General features: G+C 43.1%; 1 protein-coding gene across 1 annotated transcript in view; it reads right to left on the minus strand.

The window, feature by feature from the left end:
- LOC108413402 (protein NLRC5-like) overlaps nucleotides 1–13,009 on the minus strand; it is a 133,117-nt gene that overhangs the window by 76,181 nt on the left and 43,927 nt on the right. Inside the window, exon 9 of the mRNA XM_037541222.1 lies at nucleotides 8,246–8,419. Within this exon, the coding sequence (XP_037397119.1) occupies nucleotides 8,246–8,419 (174 nt within the window). The remainder of the gene's footprint in view (nucleotides 1–8,245; nucleotides 8,420–13,009) is intronic.

Genomic DNA, 13,009 nt, shown 5'->3' on the forward strand with positions numbered 1-13,009 from the left:
CACACACACTACAAAATGTGGTAATGAGTAACAAACAGATCAAATGGCATAACACACACACACACACACACACACACACACAAAATAAGAAACAAAGGTGAGCAGTGCTGTCTACCAGGACTGACACACACACACACACACACACACACACACACACACACACACACACACAAAATAAGAAACAAAGGTGAGCAGTGCTGTCTACCAGGACTGACACACACACAGACACAATAAGAAACAAAGGTGAGCAGTGCTGTCTACCAGGACTGACACACACACACACACACACACACACACACACACAAAATAAGAAACAAAGGTGAGCAGTGCTGTCTACCAGGACTGACACACACACACACACACACACACACACACAATAAGAAACAAAGGTGAGCAGTGCTGTCTACCAGGACTGACACACACACACACACACACACACACACAAAATAAGAAACAAAGGTGAGCAGTGCTGTCTACCAGGACTGACACACACACACACACACACACACACACAATAAGAAACAAAGGTGAGCAGTGCTGTCTACCAGGACTGACACACACACACACACACACACACACACACACACACACACACACACACACACACAATAAGAAACAAAGGTGAGCAGTGCTGTCTACCAGGACTGACACACACACAGACACACACACACACAATAAGAAACAAAGGTGAGCAGTGCTGTCTACCAGGACTGACACACACACACACACACACAATAAGAAACAAAGGTGAGCAGTGCTGTCTACCAGGACTGACACACACACACACACACAAACACACACACACAATAAGAAACAAAGGTGAGCAGTGCTGTCTACCAGGACTGACACACACACACACACACACACACACACACACACGCACACACAATAAGAAACAAAGGTGAGCAGTGCTGTCTACCAGGACTGACACACACACACACACACACACACACAATAAGAAACAAAGGTGAGCAGTGCTGTCTACCAGGACTGACACACACACACACACACAAAATAAGAATCAAAGGTGAGCAGTGCTGTCTACCAGGACTGACACACACACACACACACACACACACACACAAAAGCTGCAGTGAGCCAGATTTTATTTGCTTTTACATTTCATATTTAGCTAATAAGTTATCATAACTAAACACAACTCTTTTCATCCACAAAAAAATCCACCATCTTTTGTTGAAAGGGGACCATAATTTTATTTATGCAGTCGACTAAAGTAGAATAACACCTTCACCTTTAAACGTTAGCCATGTAGCTCTGAACAGCCTGTTCTGTGTAACTGTTATACCCTTTGGTCATTCCACAGAGTAACTTTTAATATAACATTCATATGAAATCCATGTGAGACTATTGCCCCCAAGCACCCCTGCCCCCATCACTTAGTGGGTGGAGCATAGATCTCTGGCCAACCACCAGGATTTTTATTGGGAGTCTTCACACAACAGATAGAGCACTGTACTGCTCCTTGTTCCTGCGTCTTCCTTCTGCTCATCACGGCACTAAGAAACTAAAAAATATGGATAACGTGCTAAAATCTTACACTCTCTGGAGAGACAGAGTGAGAGATAGTGTCTGAGTGTGTAGAGAGAGTGAGAGTGAGAGTGAGAGAGAGCGAATGATAGTGTCTGAGTGTGTAGAAAGAGTAAGGGAGAGAGAGAGAGAGAGAGAGAGAGAGAGAAAGAGAGAGCGAATGATAGTGTCTGAGTGTGTAGAAAGAGAGAGAGAGAGAGAGAGAGAGAAAGAGAGAGCGAATGATAGTGTCTGAATGTGTAGAAAGAGAGAGAGAGAGAGAGAGAGAAAGAGAGAGCGAATGATAGTGTCTGAGTGTGTAGAAAGAGTGAGAGAGAGAGAGAGAGAGAGAGAGAAAGAGAGAGCGAATGATAGTGTCTGAGTGTGTAGAAAGAGAGAGAGAGAGAGAGAGAGAGAGAAAGAGAGAGCGAATGATAGTGTCTGAGTGTGTAGAAAGAGTGAGAGAGAGAGAGAGAGAGAGAGAGAGAGAAAGAGAGAGCGAATGATAGTGTCTGAGTGTGTAGAAAGAGTGAGAGAGAGAGAGAGAGAGAGAGAGAAAGAGAGAGGGAATGATAGTGTCTGAGTGAGTAGAGAGAGAGAGTGAGAGAGAGAGAGAGAGCGAGAGCGAATGATAGTGTCTGAATGTGTAGAAAGAGTGAGAGAGAGAGAGAAAAAGAGAGAAAGAGAAAGAGAGAGCGAATGATAGTGTCTGAGTGTGTAGAAAGAGTGAGAGAGAGAGAGAGAGAGAGAGAGAGAGAGAAAGAGAGAGCGAATGATAGTGTCTGAGTGTGTAGAAAGAGTGAGAGAGAAAGAGAGAGAGAGAAAGAGAGAGAAAGAGAGAGCGAATGATAGTGTCTGAGTGTGTAGAAAGAGTGTGCGAGAGAGAGAGAGAGAGAGAGAGAGAGAAAGAAAGAGAGAGAGAGAGAGAGAGAGAGAGAGAAAGAGAGAGAGAGAGAGAGAATGATAGTGTCTGAGTGAGTAGAAAGAGTGAGAGAGAGAGAGAGAGAGAAAGAGAGAAAGAGAGAGAGAATGAGTGTCTGAGTGTGTAGAAAGAGTGAGAGAGAGAATGATAGTGTCTGAGTGTGTAGAAAGAGTGAGAGAGAGAGAGAGAGAAAGAGAGAGAGAGAGAGAGGGAATGATAGTGTCTGAGTGAGTAGAGAGAGTGAGAGAGAGAGAGAGAAAGAGAGAGCGAATGATAGTGTCTGAGTGTGTAGAAAGAGTGAGAGGGAGAATGATAGTGTCTGAGTGTGTAGAAAGAGTGAGAGAGAGAGAGAGAGAAAGAGAGAGAGAGACAGAGGGAATGATAGTGTCTGAGTGAGTAGAAAGAGTGAGAGAGAGAGAGAGAAAGAGAGAAAGAGAGAGAGAGAGAGAGAATGAGTGTCTGAGTGTGTAGAAAGAGTGAGAGAGAGAATGATAGTGTCTGAGTGTGTAGAAAGAGTGAGAGAGAGAGAGAGAAAGAGAGAGAGAGAGAGAGGGAATGATAGTGTCTGAGTGTGTAGAAAGAGTGAGAGGGAGAGAGACGTAGAGAGAGAGGGAGAGAGTCAGAGAGAGAGAGCAAATGATAGTGTCTGAATGTGGACAGAGAGAGAGAGAGACAGAGAGAGAGAGAGAGAGAGAGAGAGAGAGAAAGAGAGAGTGAGTGATACTGTCTAAGTGTGTAGAAAGAGTGTGTGAGAGAGAGAGAGAGAGAGAGAGAGAAAGAAAGAGAGAGAGAAAGGGAATGATAGTGTCTGAGTGAGTAGAAAGAGTGAGAGAGAGAGAGAGAGAGAGAGAGAGAGAATGATAGTGTCTGAGTGTGTAGAAAGAGTGAGAGAGAGAGAGAGAGAGAGAGAGAGAGAGAGAGAGAGAGAGAAAGAGAGAGAGAGAGAGGCAATGATAGTGTCTGAGTGAGTAGAGAGAGTGAGAGTGAGAGAGAAAGAGAGAACGAATGATAGTGTCTGAGTGTGTAGAAAGAGTGAGAGGGAGAAGACGTAGAGAGAGAGGGACAGAGTCAGAGAGAGAGAGCAAATGATAGTGTCTGAATGTGGACAGAGAGAGAGAGAGAGAGACAGAGAGAGAGAGAGAGAGAGACAGAGAGAGAGAGAGAGAGACAGAGAGAGAGAGAGAGACAGAGAGAGAGAGCAAATGATAGTGTCTGAATGTGGACAGAGAGAGAGAGACAGAGAGAGAGAGAGAGAGAGAGAGAGAGTGAGAGAGAGAGAGAGAGAGAGAGAGAGAGAGAGAGAGTGAATGAGTGTCTGAGTGTGTAGAAAGAGTGAGAGGGAGAGAGAGGGAGAGAGAGGGATAGAGATTATTACAGATTAAGACACGTCCTCTGTAAGACAAGTAAGGCAATAAAAAGGTCCACCTACAGAGTCGACCTTTGACTTTTCCAAGGAGCCCTTCCCAGTTTCTTTGCTCTTTGCTGGCCCACTTCAACCCTTGTGGTAGTCTGGGCGCACCACTTAACCAGTTTCCCACCAACAGAGCCTCACTTTTGCTCCAATTAACCTTGGCAGAAGAAATTCTACCAAACCTGTGTACAGTGCTGATTAAGACTGAGTCTTAGCAATCACAATTACATCGTCAGCATAGGCAGATAGTAAAATCTTTGGGTTACAGTTTGGTACACTTAAACCAGAGAGAATGTGCCTTAATCTGTGTAAGAGAGGTTCTATTGCCAATGCATACAACATGCCAGACAGACAACATCCCTGCCTTATCCCCCTCTGAACTTTAAAAGGAGCGCTTAAACCACCGTTAACTTTCAGAATACTTTCAGCGTCACAATACAAAACCCTGATCTTGGCTATAAGACCTGGGCTGAACCCAAAAGCTGAGAGAGCTTTCCACAAATACTCATGCTCGACCCGGTCAAAAGCCTTTTCCTGATCCAAAGAAATAAGACCAGTATCTAAGCCCAGTAGTCTTGAGACGTCCAAAATATCTCGAATTAAAAAAATATTGTCGAAAACTGACCTGCTTGGAATGCAGTAGGTCTGGTCAGGATGGATGACCTGTCCCGTGGCCTCCTTCAGTCTGACTGCCAGTACTTTTGAGAGCAACTTGTAATCACAGCAGAGCAACGAGACATTCATTGAGCTCATGAAGGTCACCCTTTTTAGGCAACAGGGTCAGCACAGCCCTTCTGCAACTTGACGGCAGTCTCCCCTTAGCGAGGCTGTCATTGAGAACTTCCAGCAAGTCCTCGCCAATCACCGGCCAAAAGGACTTATAAAATTCTACTGGGAGTCCATCAATACCCGGTGCTTTCCCACACTCCATACCCTGCAGAGCATCACTCAGCTCCACCAGGGAGAGCTGCCTCTCAAGGCCCAAAGCAGAGTCTTCCACAAGCTTCGGAAGACCATCAAAGAAACTTTTTTCCAGCTCTGGTTGCTCACTGTATTCAGAGGTATAGAGCTCTCCATAAAACTTAGCTGCATGACTACGAATCCCTGCAGGGTCTGAAAGTAGAGCTCCAGACTCAGACCGCAGGGCATGTATACACCTCCTTTGGCCATTCTTGCGCTCCAGACTAAAGAAGAATTTGGACGGAGCATCCATCTGTGCCACTTTCTGAAAGCGTGACCGGACCAGAGCCCCCTGCGCTTTTACCCCAAGCAGAGCAGCAAGTGCCACTTTTTTAGTTTTGAGTGCCCCAATATCGCCTCGATTTCCTGTGGACTCTGTCAAGTTTTGGAGTTCCACTATTTCTATCTCAAGACTCTTCATTGACCGGGCTATGTCTTTCGTGACGCTGTAAGTATACTGCTGACAGAGCTGTTTTATTTGGACCTTGCCAAAGTCCCACCATTGCTGTAAAGACTGAAAAGTAGTCTTAGTTGCTTGAAATCCACGCCAAAATAAAGTAAAAGTGTCTCTAAAATGTGCATCATCCACCAAGGATGTGTTAAATAGCCAATACGCACTCATTGGCTTTATATGCTTCACACCCATTGTGCAGTGGACTAAACTGTGGTCAGACAAGGCAACTGGTGAGATTTGGCAATGTCTAAAAACACTAAGATAATGCTTAAAACAGTAAAATCTGTCGAGTCTTGCTAGAGAGGTACGGTTCTCGCTTGTATGTGCCCAGTTATACTGTTTTTGTTGGTCATTTAGAAACCTCCAAATATCACAGAGCTCATGTGTGTTGATCAGCTGGACCAGCCGTCTACGCGAAGCAACATGCGGTTCTAAGTGATTCCTATCTGCACTGGACTCTGTGCAGTTAAAATCGCCAGCTAAAACTAAATAATCATCACTGCTGCAGCCACCCAGCGCTTTACACAGAACATCTAAAAACAGCATCCTGTCCCCCCCACTGCGGGTGCATACACACACAGAAAGACAAAGGCGCAATGTTCAAAAATGGCACGAACTTTTAAAATTCTACCTGCCATTATGTCCTCAACTTCAACCGACTGAGGAGTCCAGCTTTTAGTGAAGAGCAGTGCCACACCTCCACTTACAGAGCTTCTGTGACTGAGAAAGGCCCTCCCGTCGTATTCCCTCACCCAGTCTACAGCGTTCCGCTCATCACTGTGTGTTTCTTGGACAAACATCACATCAATATGTTTAAGTTTAAGCAACTCAAACAGTTGTGCTTACTTATTGGCATCTCTGGCCCCATTGATATTTAATGTCGCCACCCTGAGTTGTTCCGCAGATACTGTACTGACTGCACAAACCCGACGCGGTCAGGGAAGTGGTCTCCAAAAAATCTCTTATCATTTTTAAGGTATAAATTTTCCTGGAGCCGCAAGACTGTGAACACAACGAGATGTTGGAGTCAGACGAGTTGTTCTCAGTGTTGTCTGTCTCCGCGGCCGCGGCATCGTCCAGCTGTCCTGCGGCGCCTGCAGCTTTCTTTATACTGCGGGTCTGATACTGACTGTGATGGGCTTTTTTCCTTTTAGTGACTGGGGTTTTAAACACGGGGTGTGAGGGGTCATCGAGCATGGTCTGGTGGCCGTCTAACACGAAATCAACTACATCAGTAACAGTGTCAACCAGCGGGTCAGTACCGTGTTGGTGTCTGTCATTATTCAGCTCTTCCTCAGTTCTGCACTCACTCTGCCCAGCGTCCTCCTCCACAGTCACACTGCACTCTGCCCCCTCGCTCTCCTTACCCCTGCTGTCGTGTTCGACTCCCGCGGCTCCAGGCCTGCTTCCAGGCCCTGTCTCCTCCATTCCTTCCCCGTCCCGGTCTCCTCCAGCCTCGGTGCTCGCGGCGCCGCTAGCCTCGGTGCGCGGAGCGGGGCCGGGCAGCCTCTCCGGGCAAGACCGGATAAGATGCCCATCTCCTCCACAGCCAAAACACTTCATACTCTCCGTGGTGGCAAATACCGTGTAATCGAATTTATCAATTCTAAATTTAAAGGAAGCATTCAGTTCATCTGCGTTGTCTTTTAGGATCATGAAAACATGCCGCCTAAAAGACACGACATGCTTCAGCAGCGGAGATTTGCAGCCGAGGGGGACTTTCTTAATCGGGGACATAATCTGTCCGAACCGGGATAACTTGCGTGATAACTCATCGTCTCTGAGAAATGGTGGGACGTTAGACAAAGTGATTCTTTTAGAGGGGGTGATGAGTGGAAGAACACTAGTAAACTGACCATCCAAGACTATACCGCGGTTAACAACATCAGTGACCTTATCGACATCATTCAGAAACAGAAATATCGAGCCGTTCATCCTAGACGCTGACAGGATGCTGTCGTGGCCCACAGCTTCACCCACCGCGAGACTGCACTCTTCCACGGTGACATTAGTACCCGCGGCGATTTTAATACCATGTCGCCGACTTAACTGCTCAAACGCCGCTCTCTCCCGGGCCGCCATGGCGTCCAGCGCGGGACGCCGGCCGCCGACCCCCACTAACCTCCTAAACCACCCAAACACCAGATTGTACTGTCACACACTAAAATGAAACCAGTATCTAACCGCAAGATCTAACAGAGAGACTGAGAGAGGGAGAGGGAGAGAGAGAGAGAGAGAGAGAGAGAGAGAGAGAATGATAGTGTCTGATTGTGTAGAGAGAGAGAGAGAGAGCGAGAGAATGAGTGTCTGAGTGTGTAGAGAGAGAGAATGATAATGTCTGAGTGTGTAGAGAGAGAGAATGATAATGTCTGAGTGTGTAGAGAGAGAGAATGATAATGTCTGAGTGTGTAGAGAGAGAGAGAATGATAATGTCTGAGTGTGTAGAGAGAGAGAGAATGATAATGTCTGAGTGTGTAGAGAGAGAGAGAGAGAGAGAGAGAGAGAGTGATAGTGTCTGAGTGTGTAGAGAGAGAGAGAATGATAATGTCTGAGTGTGTAGAGAGAGAGAGAATGATAATGTCTGAGTGTGTAGAGAGAGAGAGAGAGAGAGAGAGAGAGAGAGTGATAGTGTCTGAGTGTGTAGAGAGAGAGAGAATGATAATGTCTGAGTGTGTAGAGAGAGAGAGAATGATAATGTCTGAGTGTGTAGAGAGAGAGAGAGAGAGAGAGAGAGAGAGAGAGAGAGTGTCTGAGTGTGTAGAGAGAGAGAGAGAGAGAGAGAGAGAGAGAGATAGTGTCTGAGTGTGTAGAGAGAGAGAGAGAGAGAGAGAGAGAGAGAGAGAGAGTGTCTGAGTGTGTAGAGAGAGAGAGAGTGTGACAGTGTCTGAGTGTGTAGAGAGAGAGAGAGTGTGACAGTGTCTGAGTGTGTAGAGAGAGAGAGAGTGTCTGAGTGTGTAGAGAGTGATCTTACGTCAGAGTCTCCAGTTTACAGTTTTCACTCCTCAGTCCCTCACAGAGCTTCTTTACTCCTGATTTCTGCAGTTCATTAAGACTCAGGTCCAGTTCTGTTAGGTTTGAGTTCTTTGAGCTGAGAGCTGAGGCCAGAACAGCACAGCTTTTCTCTGTGAGATCTTCACCACACAGCCTGGAAGAGAAATGATGATAGATCAGAACACTTCAATCTCTCCCATGCACACAAACATTAAACACTAATCTTTATAAACATGTTCTCTTAAAACACAGCAGGTTAAAATACCAACTACTGCACAAATGAACAAAACAGCATTAAGGCAACAAACAGAACTGCAGTCCTTATATGGACAGTTGTGGAACAAGCAAGATCATGTGACATACTGACAACTTCACCAAAGTGATGATGTCTAAATGAGTACTGTTATCATTATACTCACTTTTTAATGTCATTTTTATTGTTTGCTTATTTTCAGAATCCTTTATTGATCCCAGAGGGAAATTGCAGTTGTTACCGTTAAAACCATTTTTGCTTCATTAATTAGTTTAGAATTTATTTGTTTGTGTGTTTATTTTTTATCTGAAAGTCCTGAAGAAAAGCAGAAAGGCACAAAGGGAACAGTTCACTGCCACAGAGAAACAGCTTATTATTCAGTTTATCACAGTTCACTGAAGCGGTGAGGATCTGCCATCAGGGCGTAAATATTTGGACATCTGTATTTGGAGCTGCACTGAACGTGGAAAGACATTCACATCACCTGCTAAACCGTTCTGTCTGTCTCTATAATCAGGATGTAAATTATTAAAAATTAAAGTTCTGATTGGGGATGCATCAATACCAATACTGGAAGACTGACTGAAAAAATTCACAGATACAAGATTCCAGTACCTGCTGAGACCACGTGGCGTAAGCCAAGTGTAAACTGACACTAATTAACAGCAGCACTATGTAGCACTATACTAATGTACACTATGTTTAGAAAATATCTTTTTAAGAGAAGTAAAATGACTACAGCACCATGTAACAGACCGTGGAGTATTTATAAAGTTATCACAGATCTGTGAGTCATTTTCAGATTGGGTCTGGTGATGCCTCACGTTCGGCTAGCACTTTAGGCTCTCTGGGATCATCGTCCAACTGTTTTCCACAATCTGACTTGGGTGGAGCCGGGGGTTTTGGTGGTTTTTGCATCTTCAGGTTTAACGTCTGTCATATTCCGGTTTAAAGTCCGTCATATTCAGGTTTAAAGTCAGTGGTATTCAGGTTTAAAGTCCGTGGTATTCAGGTTTAAAGTCCGTCGTATTCAGGTTTAAAGTCCGTCATATTCCGGTTTAAAGTCCGTCATATTCAGGTTTAACGTCCGTCGTATTCAGGTTTAAAGTCCGTCATATTCAGGTTTAAAGTCCGTCATATTCAGGTTTAAAGTCCGTCATATTCAGGTTTAATGTCTGTCATATTCAGGTTTAAAGTCCGTCATATTCAGGTTTAAAGTCAGTCATATTTAGATTTAAAGTCAGTCATATTCAGGTTTAACGTCCGTCGTATTCAGATATAAAGTCCGTCGTATTCAGGTTTAAAGTCCGTCGTATTCAGGTTTAAAGTCTGTCATGTTCAGGTTTAAAGTCCGTCATATTCAGGTTTAAAGTCAGTCGTATTCAGGTTTAAAGTCCGTCGTATTCAGGTTTAAAGTCCGTCGTATTCAGGTTTAACGTCCGTCGTATTCAGATATAAAGTCCGTCGTATTCAGGTTTAAAGTCTGTCATATTCAGGTTTAACGTCTGTCGTATTCAGGTTTAAAGTCAGTGGTATTCAGGTTTAAAGTCCGTGGTATTCAGGTTTAAAGTCCGTCATATTCAGGTTTAAAGTCCGTCATATTCAGGTTTAACGTCCGTCGTATTCAGATATAAAGTCAGTCGTATTCAGGTTTAAAGTCCGTCATATTCAGGTTTAAAGTCCGTCATATTCAGGTTTAAAGCCCTCATATTCAGGTTTAAAGTCCGTCGTATTCAGGTTTAAAGTCCGTCGTATTCAGGTTTAAAGTCAGTCGTATTCAGGTTTAAAGTCCGTCGTATTCAGGTTTAAAGTCTGTCATGTTCAGGTTTAAAGTCCGTCATATTCAGGTTTAAAGTCAGTCGTATTCAGGTTTAAAGTCCGTCGTATTCAGGTTTAAAGTCTGTCATGTTCAGGTTTAAAGTCAGTCATATTCAGGTTTAAAGTCAGTCGTATTCAGGTTTAAAGTCCGTCGTATTCAGGTTTAAAGTCCGTCGTACTCAGGTTTAAAGTCTGTCGTATTCAGGTTTAATGTCCGTCGTATTCAGGTTTAAAGTCTGTCGTATTCAGGTTTAATGTCCGTCGTGTTCAGGTTTAAAGTCCGTCATATTCAGGTTTAAAGTCCGTCGTATTCAGGTTTAAAGTCCGTCGTATTCAGGTTTAATGTCTGTCATATTCAGGTTTAAAGTCAGTCATATTCAGGTTTAACGTCCGCCATATTCAGGTTTAAAGTCCGTCATGATCAGGTTTAAAGTCTGTCATATTCAGGTTTAAAGTCAGTCATATTCAGGTTTAAAGTCAGTCATATTTAGGTTTAAAGTCAGTCATATTTAGGTTTAAAGTCAGTCATATTCAGGTTTAATGTCCGTCGTGTTCAGGTTTAAAGTCCGTCATATTCAGGTTTAAAGTCTGTCATGTTCAGGTTTAAAGTCCGTCATATTCAGGTTTAAAGTCAGTCGTATTCAGGTTTAAAGTCCGTCGTATTCAGGTTTAAAGTCCGTCATGATCAGGTTTAAAGTCTGTCATATTCAGGTTTAAAGTCAGTCATATTCAGGTTTAATGTCTGTCATATTCAGGTTTAAAGTCCGTCATATTCAGGTTTAAAGTCAGTCATATTTAGATTTAAAGTCAGTCATATTCAGGTTTAACGTCCGTCGTATTCAGATATAAAGTCCGTCGTATTCAGGTTTAAAGTCCGTCGTATTCAGGTTTAAAGTCTGTCATGTTCAGGTTTAAAGTCCGTCATATTCAGGTTTAAAGTCAGTCGTATTCAGGTTTAAAGTCCGTCGTATTCAGGTTTAAAGTCCGTCGTATTCAGGTTTAACGTCCGTCGTATTCAGATATAAAGTCCGTCGTATTCAGGTTTAAAGTCTGTCATATTCAGGTTTAACGTCTGTCGTATTCAGGTTTAAAGTCAGTGGTATTCAGGTTTTAAGTCCGTGGTATTCAGGTTTAAAGTCCGTCATATTCAGGTTTAAAGTCCGTCATATTCAGGTTTAACGTCCGTCGTATTCAGATATAAAGTCAGTCGTATTCAGGTTTAAAGTCCGTCATATTCAGGTTTAAAGTCCGTCATATTCAGGTTTAAAGCCCTCATATTCAGGTTTAAAGTCCGTCGTATTCAGGTTTAAAGTCCGTCGTATTCAGGTTTAAAGTCAGTCGTATTCAGGTTTAAAGTCCGTCGTATTCAGGTTTAAAGTCTGTCATGTTCAGGTTTAAAGTCCGTCATATTCAGGTTTAAAGTCAGTCGTATTCAGGTTTAAAGTCCGTCGTATTCAGGTTTAAAGTCTGTCATGTTCAGGTTTAAAGTCAGTCATATTCAGGTTTAAAGTCAGTCGTATTCAGGTTTAAAGTCCGTCGTATTCAGGTTTAAAGTCCGTCGTATTCAGGTTTAAAGTCTGTCATGTTCAGGTTTAAAGTCAGTCATATTCAGGTTTAAAGTCAGTCGTATTCAGGTTTAAAGTCTGTCGTATTCAGGTTTAATGTCCGTCGTATTCAGGTTTAAAGTCTGTCGTATTCAGGTTTAATGTCCGTTGTGTTCAGGTTTAAAGTCCGTCATATTCAGGTTTAAAGTCCGTCGTATTCAGGTTTAATGTCTGTCATATTCAGGTTTAAAGTCAGTCATATTCAGGTTTAACGTCCGCCATATTCAGGTTTAAAGGCCGTCATGATCAGGTTTAAAGTCTGTCATATTCAGGTTTAAAGTCAGTCATATTCAGGTTTAAAGTCAGTCATATTCAGGTTTAATGTCCGTCGTGTTCAGGTTTAAAGTCCGTCATATTCAGGTTTAAAGTCCGTCGTATTCAGGTTTAAAGTCCGTAGTATTCAGGTTAAAAGTCCGTCGTATTCAGGTTTAACGTCCGCCATATTCAGGTTTAAAGTCCGTCATGATCAGGTTTAAAGTCTGTCATATTCAGGTTTAAAGTCAGTCATATTCAGGTTTAAAGTCAGTCATATTTAGGTTTAAAGTCAGTCATATTCAGGTTTAATGTCCGTCGTGTTCAGTTTTAAAGTCCGTCATGATCAGGTTTAAAGTCTGTCATATTCAGGTTTAAAGTCAGTCATATTCAGGTTTAAAGTCTGTCGTATTCAGATTTAAAGTCCGTCATATTCAGGTTTAAAGTCCGTCGTATTCAGGTTTAAAGTCTGTCATATTCAGGTTTAAAGTCAGTCATATTCAGGTTTAACGTCCGCCATATTCAGGTTTAAAGTCCGTCATGGTCAGGTTTAAAGTCTGTCATATTCAGGTTTAAAGTCAGTCATATTCAGGTTTAAAGTCCGTCGTATTCAGATTTAAAGTCCGTAGTATTCAGGTTAAAAGTCCGTCGTATTCAGGTTTAAAGTCAGTCATATTGAGGTTTAAAGTCCATCATATTCAGGTTTAAAGTCCGTCGTATTCAGGTTTAAAGTCTGTCATATTCAGGTTTAAAGTCTGTCATGTTCAGGTTTAAAGCCTGACATATTCAGGTTTAAAGTCAGTCATGTTCAGTTTTA

Source organism: Pygocentrus nattereri, chromosome 9 (genome assembly GCF_015220715.1).
Source record: "Pygocentrus nattereri isolate fPygNat1 chromosome 9, fPygNat1.pri, whole genome shotgun sequence".
Classification (NCBI taxonomy): Eukaryota; Metazoa; Chordata; class Actinopteri; order Characiformes; family Serrasalmidae; genus Pygocentrus; species Pygocentrus nattereri.